This window comes from Lagenorhynchus albirostris, chromosome 4 (assembly GCF_949774975.1).
Source record: "Lagenorhynchus albirostris chromosome 4, mLagAlb1.1, whole genome shotgun sequence".
NCBI lineage: Eukaryota > Metazoa > Chordata > Mammalia > Artiodactyla > Delphinidae > Lagenorhynchus > Lagenorhynchus albirostris.
Window position 1 is genome coordinate 75619598 of NC_083098.1, and position 14873 is coordinate 75634470.

Sequence of the window (14873 nt, forward strand, 5' to 3'; positions counted from 1 at the left end):
CATTCAAGCTATACTAAACCATTTGTAGCTCCAGAGAACATGCTGTAAGGTTTCATACTTCTATACCTTTGTTCATGCTGCACTCTTTTTTTTTTTTTTTTTTTTTTTGTGGTACGCAGGCCTCTCACTGTTGTGGCCTCTCCCGTTGTGGAGCACAGGCTCCGGACATGCAGGCTCAGCGGCCATGGCTCATGGGCCCAGCTGCTCCGTGGCATGTGGGATCCTCCCGGACCAGGGCACGAACCCGTGTCCCCTGCATCGGCAGGCAGACTCTCAACCACTGTGCCACCAGGGAAGCCCCATGCTGCACTCTTTGCTCTGCTGCCAGGAATGCTCCTCCCCATCCTGTACACCTGGTGAACACCTGGTTTTCTTTGAAGGCAACTCAAAACTTATGTCCTATATGAAACTTCTTCTGACCACTTCCCTTTTTGCTTCACTTAGTCAGAGTTTATTTTTCCCACTTTATAACTCTTGAACATTTTTTTTTTTATAAAAACGTTGCTCTGGGACTTCACTGGAGGTCCAGGGGTTAAGACTCTGTGCTCCCAATGTAGGGGGCTCTGGTCCAGGGGTTCGACCCCTGGTTGGGGAACTAAGATCCTGCATGCTGCATGGTGCAGCAAAACAAACAAACAAACAAAAAATTAAAAACATTGCTTCTGTAATGTTTTATTGCATTTGCTTGCTTTACATGTGTGGGTTCTTTTATTTCAGATTCTTCTGAAGGCAAGACTGTGGCTTACTTCTATTTATATCCTCAGTGTCCAACACGGTGTCTGGAATATTGTACATGTCCATTAAAAGTTGGTTGAATATATTATTTATTATACTGATATGAACTGAGCATTTATTCAACAAACATTTATTGAACACCTGTTATTTTCTAGTGTTGGGGATACCAAGCTTCTAGCACACCATCTAGCAGAACAGATATGTTAAGGAAAACAGGTATGTTAAAACTTACCCCAGATATGGCAAGTACTTAGCAGAGGTGTAAATTTTTCATGGATCAGGTAATATATCTTATTAACCACTGTATTTTGGAGCCTAACTCAGTGATTACACTTAATAAGTGCTTTATAAATAGTGATTGAATGAACTGAACCTGTAAAACATTTTGGGCTCAATCTGTTGACTTCATTGTGCAGCTGTTTAATGTTCTAAGCTGGGATAGCTGGAGAGAAATAGAGAAATCATGAAAGTTTTTGGAGCCATTATAACGCATCTGGCTGTATTCTGTAGGCAACTGGGCCAGGAGAGGATTTTAAGCAGAAAAATGGTTGAACAAGCTTAGTTTACTAGGAAGCAAACTGAATGGAAGGGAGAAGAGATGGAAAACTGGGAAGTGATGGCGGGGGGAGGGTCACTGCTATTGTTCAGTTGAACCAAAGACAGTGGATTAAGGCAGTGAGAGGAAGGATAGATGAGGAAAAAGGGCTGGATTCTAGATTTTTGAAGTGGATCAAGATTTAGTGCCAATGAGATGAGGGAAGGAAGATGGAGAAAGTGAAAGAGAAACCGTTGTCTGTTAGAGGTTTGTGTCCAATAATGTATGTGATAGTAATGTATAAACTAAGAAACATCACACAGCAGTTGGTTGTTTTTATCTTCTCTGGCTGCTCTTAGTTTTGCCGGGCAACACATCACTTTTAAAGAAATGCGTTCAGATCCAAGGAAAATATCATATTTAGAATTAGGATTTATCATTCCTGAGATTTCTCAAGGAGCAGCGAAGATAATCCGAGCAGAGAGGGAGACGAAAAGAAAATCCCTCAGCTCTTTCTTGGGCAGCTCCTTTCCACTTCCCCGAACTTTCGAGGCACCCGGGAGCCTCCGAGCCCCGCCCGTTTATTCCCAGCCCTCACCATTCTTCCGCGACGTCTCCCCGCTAGCCAATCACGCTCCGTAACGTCATTACTATGCGCCCACACTGGATGAGTCGGAGGCCGTCCCACGTGTACTGTGTTGACTGTCAATGTCTCCGGGAGCCCGATTCCCGGAAGTTGTGAGCTCTGAGAGAAGTTCCTGCGCTCGGTGCCCTGAGTCTGCGAATCCCCACCATGAGCACCCCAGGCGTGCTGACCTTCACCCAGCAAGCCTGGGAGCAGGTCCTGGCCAAAGTGAAACGGGCCGTGGTCTACCTGGACGCCGCCTGCGCCGAGAGCCTGCACTGGGGCTGCGGATCCTCACGGCTGCTGGAGGCGGTGGGGAACTCTGCGTGTTACCTGCGGGAGTTCGAGCCCGCCGCAGTTGGTGGCGGAGCCGAGCAGCCCAAAGCGGTGTTTGTGTTGAGTTGCCTGCTGAAAGGCCGGACCGTAGAGACCCTACGGGACATCATCTGCCGCAGTCACTTCCAGTATTGTGTGGTGGTCACGGCTGTGAATCACGCAGTCCACCTCACGGCTAATCACGTGCCGCCGGCGGCGGCGGCTGAGCTGGAAGGGCAGCAGCCAGTGTTCGAGCAACTGGAGGAGAAGCTGTGTGAGTGGATGGGCAACATGAACTACACGGCTGAGGTGCTGCACGTCCCGTTGTTACTCGCATGTGCTGCTCCCCACCTTGCCTTGACTCCAGCTTTTGCTTCCCTTTTCCCACTATTACCCCAGGATGTGCATATCCTCAACCGTGCCCGATCGGACAAGAGGAGGCTGGGAAACCTGTCTGAGGTGGATGCCACTACCCTAACCCCTGAGCTGCTGCTGACGATTAGGTGCCTGGTGTCCGGCCTCAGTTCCCTGTGTGAGCATTTAGGGGTACGGGAGGAGTGTTTTGCTGTAGGTTCCCTCAGTCGGATCATCGCTGCAGATCTGGCCAATTTTGCTCCCGCCAAGAACAGGAGGAAGACCGCCACAGGCAGGGCATCAGTGGTCTTTGTGGACAGAACTCTGGATCTCACAGGTAAGTGGCGTTTGCTGTGGAAGGCTTCATAACCGCTTTCCAAAGTGCTGGGACTTTCATTGATTCAACATATTTTATTGACCTCTAACTATGTGTCAGGTTGAGAAGTCAAAGAAGAGCTAGATGGACACAGTCCCTGATACCCCAGTTTATCGTCTAGAGGGGGGATACAGACAAGCAAATCAGCAAATTTGTTAAATGCTATCTTGGGTAAATACATCCTCAGCGTGCACTGCCCTTTTAAACAAGAACAACTGCATCTAGCCCAGAGATTGGAAAACCAGACTTATGCTGACATGGAGGAGAGCTGTCCACCTGGGAACCTTTTAGACATGTGCAGATATCAGTATTCACAACAATCCTTCATAAGAAAGCTTTAAGTTGTTGGAGAAGTATTAACAGATGAACAAGTGGAGGTAACCTGTACCACAAAACACGAAAATATTACAGTTAGTTGACTTTCAAGTTTCTTTACATGAGTGTTAATAAATGAGGCTGAACTTAAATTTCACCAGAAAATGAGGCTAAACAGAATTGTAGAAAATATGTACAATTGTATTTAGTCTCATTTTCTGGTGAAAATATTTTCAAACGATCATTTATTCTTAGCTCTCATTCTATTGAAGATTGGGTAATCCCAAATTGTAATAATATTTATACACGTAAGTAACAAATGTTACCCTTAAAAATAGGTGAAGAAAAAACATTTTCTGATATTTGATATGTGCATTTATTTTCAAAGGTCAACTTTATTGTTCTCTAATTAGGTAGATGTAATGCTGCTGGTAGTGTAGGCTGGCCACACCCAAGTTCAGGGAGAATAATCAGGAAACTGACTTTGGCAAGCATTCCCTTCAGTAGATTAAAAAAAAATGTCAAATGAAGTTAAAAAAACCACAACAGGTGCATTTGCATTTTTGACCTTATAAGATTCATTTTCAGATCATAAAATAGAAAGTAAGCTAAGTGGTAATACTGAGATGTAAGCTTAATTATGTGACTGAAGTAACCAAGTGCTCAGCCTGTCAGTGTGATTTAAATAAAAGTAATCATTGTAACACCCCTGAACTCTTAGAGGATTAAAAACACCTGATGAGTGAGTATATGCTTGTTGAGTTTTTGAGTGCGTGGTATATACTGCTTATGCTTCTATTTCTTTTTGCCCAAAATGTGACATATTGTTTCATAATTAATCAAGGTCACATATTTTTGTGTCCCCCCCCCCCAAAGACTCCAGTTAGGCAAACTTTAATGCCCTGGCCATCCAGCATCATAGCAACTACTCCTTTACATATTATGCATCTCTTCCTTGTATATGACTCTTCTAAATACAGAAAAAAACAAGGTAAGTGTAGCTTCTTGTTCTCTAAAAGCTTACAATACGAAGTAGTCAAGAATGATTTAGAAAATAAGGGTGCTAGGAAGACAAAGTTGCCATTCAGCACAATTATTTTATACTTTCTCTCGCTTCAAGCCTCCAGATTTCCCTCCCCATGTTCACCCCCTCAGCTTTCTTGCTTTTATATAAGCCACCAGAAAACTGTATCTTCTTATCACTAAGTCTACCAACCTTTTTACCTCTGTACCCCACATATTTTTCTTTCCTTTCTTCGTATTAAAAGATGTACTGTTCCTGCTACTATCTAGTGCCAACTTTTCTCCTTTGCAGACTAGATCTTTTCCTTTTTCACTTCTCTCATAGGTTTACTTCTTTCAAATACCCTCCCCTTTCCTAGATCATCATTTTTCTAAAAAAGTGTTTTCTACTAGGTTTTCCCCATCAAAATACACACAGAATGGAACATCTCCTTTCTTGACCCCTCAGGCTCAGTTTCATTTTTGCTCCATTTTTAGCAAACTTAGAAATTTGTACTTGCTGTCTCTACAATCATCTGCTTCAATTTTCCCTTGACTTCAATTAGGCTGTTTGCCCCTCAGTACTCCTCAGAAACTTCCTTTGTCAAGATCACTGGTGGCCTCCATGTCACCAAATCCAATATTCAATTATCAGAATCCATTTTACTCAGTCTGAAAGCAGCATTTGTCACAACAGAGTAGAGGATGTAAATAGTTAAAAAAATACAAATATTAAAGAAGTACAGAAGACATACAGATCATGCGGTTTCTTGTGTAATCCCATCAAAACATAAAACTGGCGACATGTTATTTGCTTGCTCACAACCCTCCCATCACACCCACTATCAAATCTAAGTTCCTTAGCACGGTTTCCAAGGCCATACATCATCTGCCTGTGTGTACCTATCCCACCTCATCCCTTATTGATCTCCCCCCACACACTGCTCTCCTGGCATGCTGGCCACCTTGCCATCTCTCAACATGCGAAGTATGTCCCAGCTCCAGGGCCTTTGATGTTCTTGTGCAGCTCAGCTTGGAATGCTCTTCCTTCAGGTGTCTACATGGTTTTGTCGCTCGCTTCCTTTGAATCTCCACTCACATATCTCCTCCTCAGACAAGCCTTCCCTGACCACTTTCTTTAGACACTCTCTAACCCCTTACCCTTCTTTATTTGTCATAGTCGTTACCACTACCTAACATGCTAATTGATTGTCAGTTGTCTGTCTCCTCCCATTTGAACGGAAGCTCGTGAAGGGAGGGGCTCTATTTTGTTTACTGTTTATTAACTAGCACTCAGAAGAGTGCCTTGAAAATAGTAGGTATTCAGTAAATATTTATTGAATGAATGGATGAATGAACAGGTGAATTAAAGGTTGCTGACAGCTAGACTTTCATTGAGGTTAGTATACTTATTTTTTCTGATTGAAAATACTTCTGAGATTCCTAAGTTGCATCACTAGTCATTCACAAATGCAGCGGGGCACACATTTTCTGAATATTCTAAAATTTGACAATTTGGGACCACAGTAGTATTTGAGAAAGGAAATAATAATATTAACTAATCATATTTATGTGATTATTTAATGGATAAAAATCACTTCCACATTACCTTATTTGATCTTCTCAACAAATTAGGTGAGTTAAGTATTATTTATCATTTCAAGAATAAAAAATTGAGGCTCTGAAGTTGTTCTTTACTGGAAAAAAGAAAAGCAGAAACATTAAGTAGTAGGCCAGATGTGACAGGATTGCTCCAATATTTCTATTAGTGACCGAGGTCAGCATCTTTTGTTTTCTGAATTGTCAGAGTTAAGTGCTCACTTTCTTTGTACTTGTTTAGGATCCTTCTGCCAGTAGGTGGGCTTCCAGGGTGTGCTTTAAATTGGTGATGGTACTCATTAAGCAAACTGGTGTGGGAGAAGACATTTTAGGTACATGAGACCATGTAAAAGGATATTTAATGTTAAAGGGGGCATTGTTCAAAGGGAGCAAATGGGAGGTCTCTCTGGGTAGATTCAAGGCAACAGGTAAAGAGAAAGAAAAATTCATTTACTTTGTCCAGGGCTTAGGAGGAACCATGAAAGTATTGTTTTCAATAGAATGCCAAGAGAACTATGCAAGCTGATGATAAAGCAATGGGAGTGAACCTCCCAAAAGTTCCTTGAGGTATTTCCCAAGTACATTTAAAATTATAAGGACTCTGCTTCCTTCCTACTTTACTGAATACTTCAGTGGAAAAGCATCTAGGTGGGGCTAAGCAAGATAGGTGTCCATGCAGGGAGGAGAGCGCTACCAGGCCTGGGTGAGGGAGCTCAAGTTGGGTGAGATCTCCTGAGTGGGGAGAGGTGCCTGCATGAGGTGGTGGGTGGCAGCAACAGTGGCCTGGTGGGATAGGAGATAAAGGGAAGGCCAGAGTGGGTGGCATAAAGGGGTGTCCCTGGGGCGCAACTATCTACCTCTCTACTGGTGCATGGAACGAGTTTGATTTGTGGTCCCCTCTGAAACCAGTAAGCTTTGGCATAGTGTAGCCAAGAAAAGGTCCATGATCTACTTCCCATTTTTAAATTATGACATTCTCTCCTTCAGAAGGGATCTAAATTATATCTGGCTGGTGGAGGGTAGATTTTGGAGGATAGATACTAATTGGAGCAAGTCTGTTACTATGTCCTAATAACTTATAAATTGAAGTTTTTTTAATGGATACCTTTTGGATAACCCTCCATACTGTCTTCCAGATGGTCAGTTTAATGGTTCATTTATTTCAAAAATGTTTCAACATAGTGTTATTATTCCATATTGGTAATCCTCAGGGCTGGTTTTCAGTTGGTGCGTAGCTGTATTGTCAAACCTGTTTTTTAAATACTAAAGTACTTCTGTACTAGCCAGTAAAGGGAAATTCTCTACTTGTTGAGAATTACCTGTTACTGTTGCCTGGTGGAGGCCAGTGATAGGGCTTAGGAGCACTGTGGTCTGGATGCAGCTGACCCCCAGGGGTGTTGAGGCAGCAGAGGGAACTGACGCTGGTAGTGATGGTTGTAGAGATGCAGCACTTCTCCTCTGCTCCAGAGTGGCCCAAAATTGGATGGGGTGGTAGGGTAGGTGGTGTTGGTGGCACTGTTTTTGGCGCGGGTGCTTTCCAACCTTGATCCAGACTCTGGCGTCCAGGAACATACCCGATCACCATGCTCAATATTTTTACTGATCTTTCCTGGATGCAACAAGCATAAGGAGCTGGGGAGCTCATGACTTGTTGTTACAAGAATTTGGCGTGGGGCTTCCCTGGTGGCGCGGTGGTTGAGAGTCCGCCTGCCGATGCATGGGACGCGGGTTCGTGCCCCGGTCCGGGAGGATCCCACGTGTTGCGGAGCGGCTGGGCCTGTGGACCGTGGCCGCTGGGCCTGCGCGTCCGGAGCCTGTGCCCCGCAACGGGAGAGGCCGCGGCAGTGAGAGGTCCGCGTTCTGGAAAAACGCGGAGTGGAGTACAGTTGATTAAAAATGCTATGCTAGTTTCTGCTGTACAGCAAAGTGAATCAGCTATACATATACCGGTGTGGTTTCTTGCATCATATTGTGGTTTAGACAGAATGTGGGGCATTGTTTAGCCAGGGATAGCTGTAGCATATAGATGATTACACCAACAGTTTCTAAAAGTCAAAAGGTAATTGGAAATGATCGGAATGACTTGAATGGTTTGAATTTCAATTTAAATTATGTGACAGCAGTTTTCTCGGTACGCGGGCCTTCTCACTGTTGTGGCCTCTCCCGTTGCGGAGCACAGGCTCTGGACGCGCAGGCTCAGCGGCCATGGCTCACGGGACCAGCCGCTCCGCGGCATGCGGGAACCCGGGTCCCCTGCATCGGCAGGCGGACTCTCAACCACTGCGCCACCAGGGACGCTCCAGCAGTTTTAATATAGCGGCCAAAGGGAAATACATTTTTAGTTTTTTATTTAGATGTTAATTTATATACCTAGTATATTAATTTGTTATTTGTTGTTAAATATTTTGGATGCCATTTTTGATAATTTACCATTAGAAGATTTATATGCCTATGTATATATTCTTGGATGTAAAACTGACACTACCAAAAATAACCTCCAATAGTTCATAAATATTCGGCAGTGTTAATATCATGCTTACAGTTTTGAGAAATTTCTCTTTTTGTCATCATCTTTGCTGAAAGTAATATCGCTTTGTCTAATAGTTGGGTTTTTTTTTCAGTAAACATTTATTGAGTGCCTACTATGTGCCAAGCGTTGTTCCAGGTCTAGGGAAACAGTGGTGAACAAGATAGACAAGTTCCTTGCTCCCTTGAAGCAGTTGATAAGCTCTCAGGGCTGAAAAATAGAGAAAGTTTGTTGAAATTGTTTGAGAAGTAAATGGCCACCAGTGTCTGTTGCTACGATTTTGGCATACTTCTACCATGTCTAGCCCACACAGAAGCTTGTGTCTCTACAGAGTGCTTCAGGCATGTTTGCATAGGGGATTTAAATACAGCATTCTACGGACTGTTCTGGCTTCTAATTTGTTTCAAGGGACAATTAAAAAGGTAGACGTGATTTATGAATCTCGAAAAGTTTGAGTCTGGTTTTCTTTCCAGTCTTTTCTGGCTCTTGAGATCCACTAGAGAGCTTTGTTGATAGTCTACAAGTTCAAGATCAAAAGATAGGAGGTGGCGGTAACTCTGGGAAATAAATTTCCTTTCTTGGTTCAATTCTCCTGAATTTTAGTTTCATGTAAACTTTTAAATTAAATTTAGTCAGTTAAAGGTTAACTCCCAATCCAATGGGTGGTTCTTAATCCCAGGATTATGGTATACTTGTGCATTTATATTTGCTTTAAGGTGTGATTGTATATTATTTTGTTAAAGTCTTGAAATTTGAGACTATTAATAGTGGCTAACATTTGAGAGCATACTACTTTTCTCAGCAATCTACATATATAAACTCCTTTAATATTCATAATAATTCTTTTATAATTATCCCCATTTCACAGATGAGGAAACGGAGACATATAGGAGTTAACTAACTTACCCAAGATCACACAGCTTGTAAATGGCAGAGTCAGGGTTTGAACCTTGGCAGTTTGCTCTAGAGCCTGTGCTCATAATCTCTCTCATATGTGAGGCTATCATCGTCCTGGTTAGTAGAGATGATGCTGATATGGCCTCTAGAAGCTAGCACCTTCCAAGACTAAACACAGTTGTTGGACTCTGGTGCTGCCTTAGTATTCAAAGAAGTGACTTATTCTTTCCTCCCCCATCTCCCCCAATCTGATTTTCCACAAAATGCAAAATAACCAATTAATATCTTTATTTTAGGGTTCAGAGGATACTGTTTAAAATAAGCATAGGTATGAGGAACAATTGAGAAGCCATTTAAGGCTCTGACTAGATTGCAGGTGTTAGATCCAGACCAGTATAATAACTTCAAGTCTTAGCTTAGTGACTTACTTGTTGTTTGAGTCTCATTGAGCCTTTTTAGGGTTTTCTCATTTGTAAACAGGGGAAAAGAGTGACCTTGAAGTGCTGTTGGAAACATATGAAATCATCCATCCATCCATCCATCCATCCATTATATAACTAAAACAGTAGATAAGAGATTAAAAAGTGATAGGGTTTCCATTTTATTTTATTATTTTTTAAGCTTTTAAAAAATTATTTTATTTATTTTTGGCTGTGTTGGGTCTTTGTTGCTGTGCGCGGGCTTTCTCTAGTTGCGTTGAGCTGGGGCTACTCTTCATTGCGGTGCTCAGGCTTCTCATTGTGGTGGTTTCTCTTGTTGCAGAGCACGGGCTCTAGGCATGCAGGCTTCAGTAGTTGTGGCTCTTGGGCTCAGTAGTTGTGGCTCGCGGGCTCAGTAGTTGTGGCTCGCAGGCTCTAGAGCTCAGGCTCAGTAGTTGTGGCACACAGGCTTAGTTGCTCCACGGCATGTGGGATCTTCCCAGACCAGGGCTCAAACCTGTGTCCCCTGCGTTGGCAGGCAGATTCTTAATCAGTGTGCCACGAGGGAAGCCCGGGTCTCCATTTTAGATAGCATAGCTAGGGAAGACCTCTCTGAGGATGTGACATTTGAGCAGAGATTGACAAGAGAGAGGAAGCAGGCCATGTGACAGCCTTGGTATTGAACATATAAGACCCAGGGAATGGCAAGTGCAAAGGACCTGAGGTGGGAATATGCTTGACATGTTTGAGGAGGCTCGTATGGCTTCCTTCAGCTTGCCCTGCAAGCAAGGAGGGCGGTGATAGGAGATAATGTTGGAGAGATAGGCAGAAGGAATGCATTGTAGGGCAAAGTAAAGACTTAGAGTAAAAGCCAAAGTATGATGGGAAAGTTGGAGGGTTTTGAGCTGTGATATGACATGCTCAGATTTACATTATACAGGATGATATATGTAAGGAGTAAGGGGATTGCAGTAGATCCTCAATATATGGTAACTGCTACCACTTATCTAGGTTGTGTAATAGGCCTGAGTGGCTAGTTACAGCAGCCTTAGCTCTGCCCCTCCCTAGTCATAAGTCAGTTTCCTGATCTGTGAAATGAGGATAATAGTACCCACCAGAAGACTGAGAGGGTAAAATAAGTTAACATGTCTAGCTCCTAGAACACTGCCTGGTACATAATGGGGAATATGTATATTAATACTTCTATTAATTAATGATATGCCTTTAAAATGATTTAATGTTTTATTCTTTTAAATGTATGTTTTCCCCCTAAGTATAAGACTAAGAACATAAGTACAAGAGTAATTTGCCATACATGTAACCCAGAAGAATTTTACTACCTGACCTATTATCTGCCACTAAAGTAAGTGAGAGTTGGTTAGAATTAACCATTTGTCAAGAACTGTATTCTGTCATACCTAGAGAAAAAAAATGAAGTGCAGTAAGTGAAAGAGTCTTTCTGTGTAATCCTGCAAGATCACTACAATTTTGGTTACTTAGGGGAGTGTAAAGAATGACATGGATGATTTCGATTCATTTCATAAATGTTTATTGAGCAACTTTTATATGCAGGCTCTGTGCTAGGTGATAGTGACATAAAGCCTCCCTATTCAGTGTGTCCTGGGGACTGGCAGCCTCAAGCCCAACTGGAAGCTAATTAAAAATGCAGAATCCCAGGCTTCACCCCAGGCTTAAGAATCACAATTTTAACAAGATCCTCAGGTGATCTGAATGTGCCGTTAAGTTTGAGAAGTGCACGCATAAAGATCAAACAGTTAAGAAGACTCTTGTCTATGAGGAACTCATAATCTATGAGGAAGCACAAAGCTTAGCAAATTCATGTATGAATGATACGTGCCTTCATATGGTTTAGGTACAAATATTCTCTTAAGGGGTGGCCATTTCTAGACCAGTGGTTCTCACATTTGAACCACCCCAGAAAGTCTGATTTTTAAAAGTGGTCTGGGCAGAGTCTGGAACCAGTATTCTTTTAAAAGCTCCCTATGTGTGTAAACATGTAAGAAGGAGCATAGGTTGTTCTGGGAATTCTTTTTAGGTAATTTTTTAGTAAGGTTGGGATGAATGACTGAGGGAGAGGTGAGAGATCAGGAGGGAAGGGTGATAAAGATGATGAGGAAAGATAAAGCCTTTAAATTTCATGCTTGGTGAGGAGCCATAATAAGTTTTTAGGCAGGCAAAGTGCATGTACAGATTTTCTGTTGAATGAGTTCTCTGGTGGATGATGTGATGGATGGATTTATTGATTCCAAAGTGGGAACTGAGGGGGGATGGGTAGGTTTTTTGTTATTGTTTTGCTTGCTTTTTTTAATAGTCAAGTTTATTAAAGTATAATTTACATATAGCAACATTCATCCTAAATAGTGTGTAGTTCCGTCAAACAACATATAGTCGTGTAACCAGCCACCACAATCAAGATATAAGAGGAGTGCCATCACTCCAAAAAACTCCCTTTGTACCCCTTGTAGGCAGTCTCTCCTCTTACTCTCATATCTGGCAACCATGGAACCATTTCCTGTCCCTAGAGTTTTATCTTTTCAAGAATGTCATATAAATGCAATCATATAGTATATAGCCTTTTGAGTGGCCTCTTTCCCTTAGCATAATACGGTTTAGATTCATCCATGTTGTAGCTTCTATCAGTAGTTCACTCCTTTTTATTAATGAGTAATATTCAGGTGTATGGATGTAGCACAGTTTGTTAATTTGTTCATCAGTTGGGCTGTATCCTTAAAGTGTGTAGAGAGGAATAACATTGATAGCTGTCGGCTCAACTAACTTATACTGTGTGGTGTGCAGTGATTCTTTTTTTTTTTATTTTTCCAGTGATTCTTAACTGTTTTGAAATTAAGGAACTTTTTTTTTGAGCAACTGGTCAAAGTTGTGGATTATCTAGATAAAAGCATAAACTTAAAATATTTCTCATAAAATTCAACCCTCCCATGCACCCATAGAGGAGCCCAGGCTAGGAGCAGTGGGCTCCTTGAGATAAAAGCAAGAAATACTGGCGGCTAGGAGACTATTGATCAGGAGACTATTAAAATATCTAGGTAAGAAATGATGTGAATTTATACCAAGTCAGTAATAGGAAGGATGAAGAAAGGAGTAGTTGAATATTTAAGTGAGAGAATTAATAGAGTGGTGACTGATATAATGGTAGAAGGTTAAGAAGAATTTGAAGACATGCCAAGTATTCTAGCCTGGGCAATTTCAGAATCCATTCACAGAAAGAGGGAGTGTAGGAGAAGATTTAAGTTAGGGCAGTATAATGAATGCTATGTGACTCTTATCTAAAATTACTGTGTGGAGGGCTTCCCTGGTGGCGCAGTGGTTGAGAGTCCGCCTGCCGATGCAGGGGACGTGGGTTCGTGCCCCGGTCCGGGAAGATCCCACATGCCGCGGAGCGGCTGGGCCCGTGAGCCATGGCCACTGAGCCTGTGCTCCGCAACGGGAGAGGCCACAGCAGTGAGAGGCCCGGGTACCGTATAAAAAAAATAAATACATAAAAAAAATAAAATTACTGTGTGGTGAAAACTACTTACTGAATAAACCTATATAAGTACTGCCTTATTATTCTCCTGCCTCCATCCCCCCAGGGTCCTACCTGGTATATGGCAAACTGAAACAGCCTTTTGACCAGTATGTATTATCTACCTTAATACATCCCCTTTGTACTAGATTTGACTGATATGAGCCAACCATAGGTAGTGTTAGAAATGGTAGTATTAAAGAGTAATTAATAACTAACACTCCTTTAACCATCCAGATTCTAAATTGAATATGGAGTAAAGAGTTGGCAGGCAGAGGCCAAAATACCAGTTTTATGGTGGATACAGTGAACCTTAAAGAATGTGGCTTACATCTATGGGCAAGTGAGATTCCTAACACCAAATTCTTGGGTTGGAAGGTTTACCCACTCAGCATCAGGAGTGGACCAGAGAAAGTCTTTTTCCCTCTTTCCAAGGGCAGAACCTATCCTAGGCAGAATGAGTAGAACCTGACAACCCAGGGAGAAAGGGATTGATTGAAGGAGGTGAGGCAAGTTCAGAAATGTTATGCTAATTGTTGTCCTTCTACATAGAAGGAAACATCAGGAGCAATAATGAAATATTCTGTTCTTAGAAGACAGAAATGTCATCAAATACTGAAACATCTCAAAATAATGAAAGATGGTCAAATATTCTTAAGAAAGAGTCATGGGGAATCAGAAAGGAGGTGAGGTGTTTTTTTTTTTTTAAGATTTGTGTATTGTGTAGTTTTTTAAAAATTAATTAATTTTTATTTTTGGCTGTGTTGGGTCTTTGTTGCTGCCCGTGGCTTTCTCTAGTTGTAGCAAGCAGGGGCTACTCTTCGTTGCAGTGTGCGGGCTTCTCATTGCGGTGGCTTCTCTTGTTGCAGAGCACAGGCTCTAGGCGTGCGGGGCTTCAGTAGTTGTGGCTCGTGGGCTCTAGAGCGCAGGCTCAGTAGTTGTGGTGCACGGGCTTAGTTGCTCCACGGCATGTGGGATCTTCCTGGACCAGGGCTCGAACCTGCGTCCGCTGCACTGGCAGGCGGATTCTTAACCACTGCGCCACCAGGGAAGTCCCAGGAGGTGAGTTTTTGAATATACTAATTCCAAGAATCCAGTAACCCTATCTCAACACAAAGGGACACTGTGCATAATCCCAAAATATCCTGTTTGTGAAATGTACAGAAGGCTCTTGTGTTTTTATCTTTAAGCCCTACTACAGTATGACTGAGCTCTTGTGAAGATGCCTCAATTCTTGCTTCTCACTTTATTCCTTATAAGTAGAGGCAAGTGTAGATGTTATATGCCTTATGATAATGATACTGACACATACATTCACATATGATCCACAGGGTCATACAGGATTGCTATTTTTCCGGTGCTGTTAACTATAAAAGTTTAGCCTTTGAAACAGTTGACTGAATTTAGGATCTCAAATACTGAGCTTCAAAGATATTTAGGTGTTGGTTGGACCAACTCTGAGTTTTTAGCTTGGTAAAATAGCACCACATTTTTGGAAGTTGCCTCAGATCACACAAGGAGCTAATGGAGGATGGGACCACTAGAGCCCATGTATCCAATTTCTTGTTCCTATACCCTCTTTAGAAAAGAAGGCATTGGGAAATAAACCATTCTCTGGCCAGACTAG

General features: G+C 42.3%; 1 protein-coding gene across 1 annotated transcript in view; it reads left to right on the forward strand.

The window, feature by feature from the left end:
* The first annotated feature begins 1961 nt into the window (after nucleotides 1–1961).
* SCFD2 (sec1 family domain containing 2) overlaps nucleotides 1962–14873 on the forward strand; it is a 396683-nt gene continuing 383771 nt past the window's right edge. Inside the window, exon 1 of the mRNA XM_060148195.1 lies at nucleotides 1962–2901. Within this exon, the coding sequence (XP_060004178.1) occupies nucleotides 2064–2901 (838 nt within the window). The 5' untranslated portion in view covers nucleotides 1962–2063. The remainder of the gene's footprint in view (nucleotides 2902–14873) is intronic.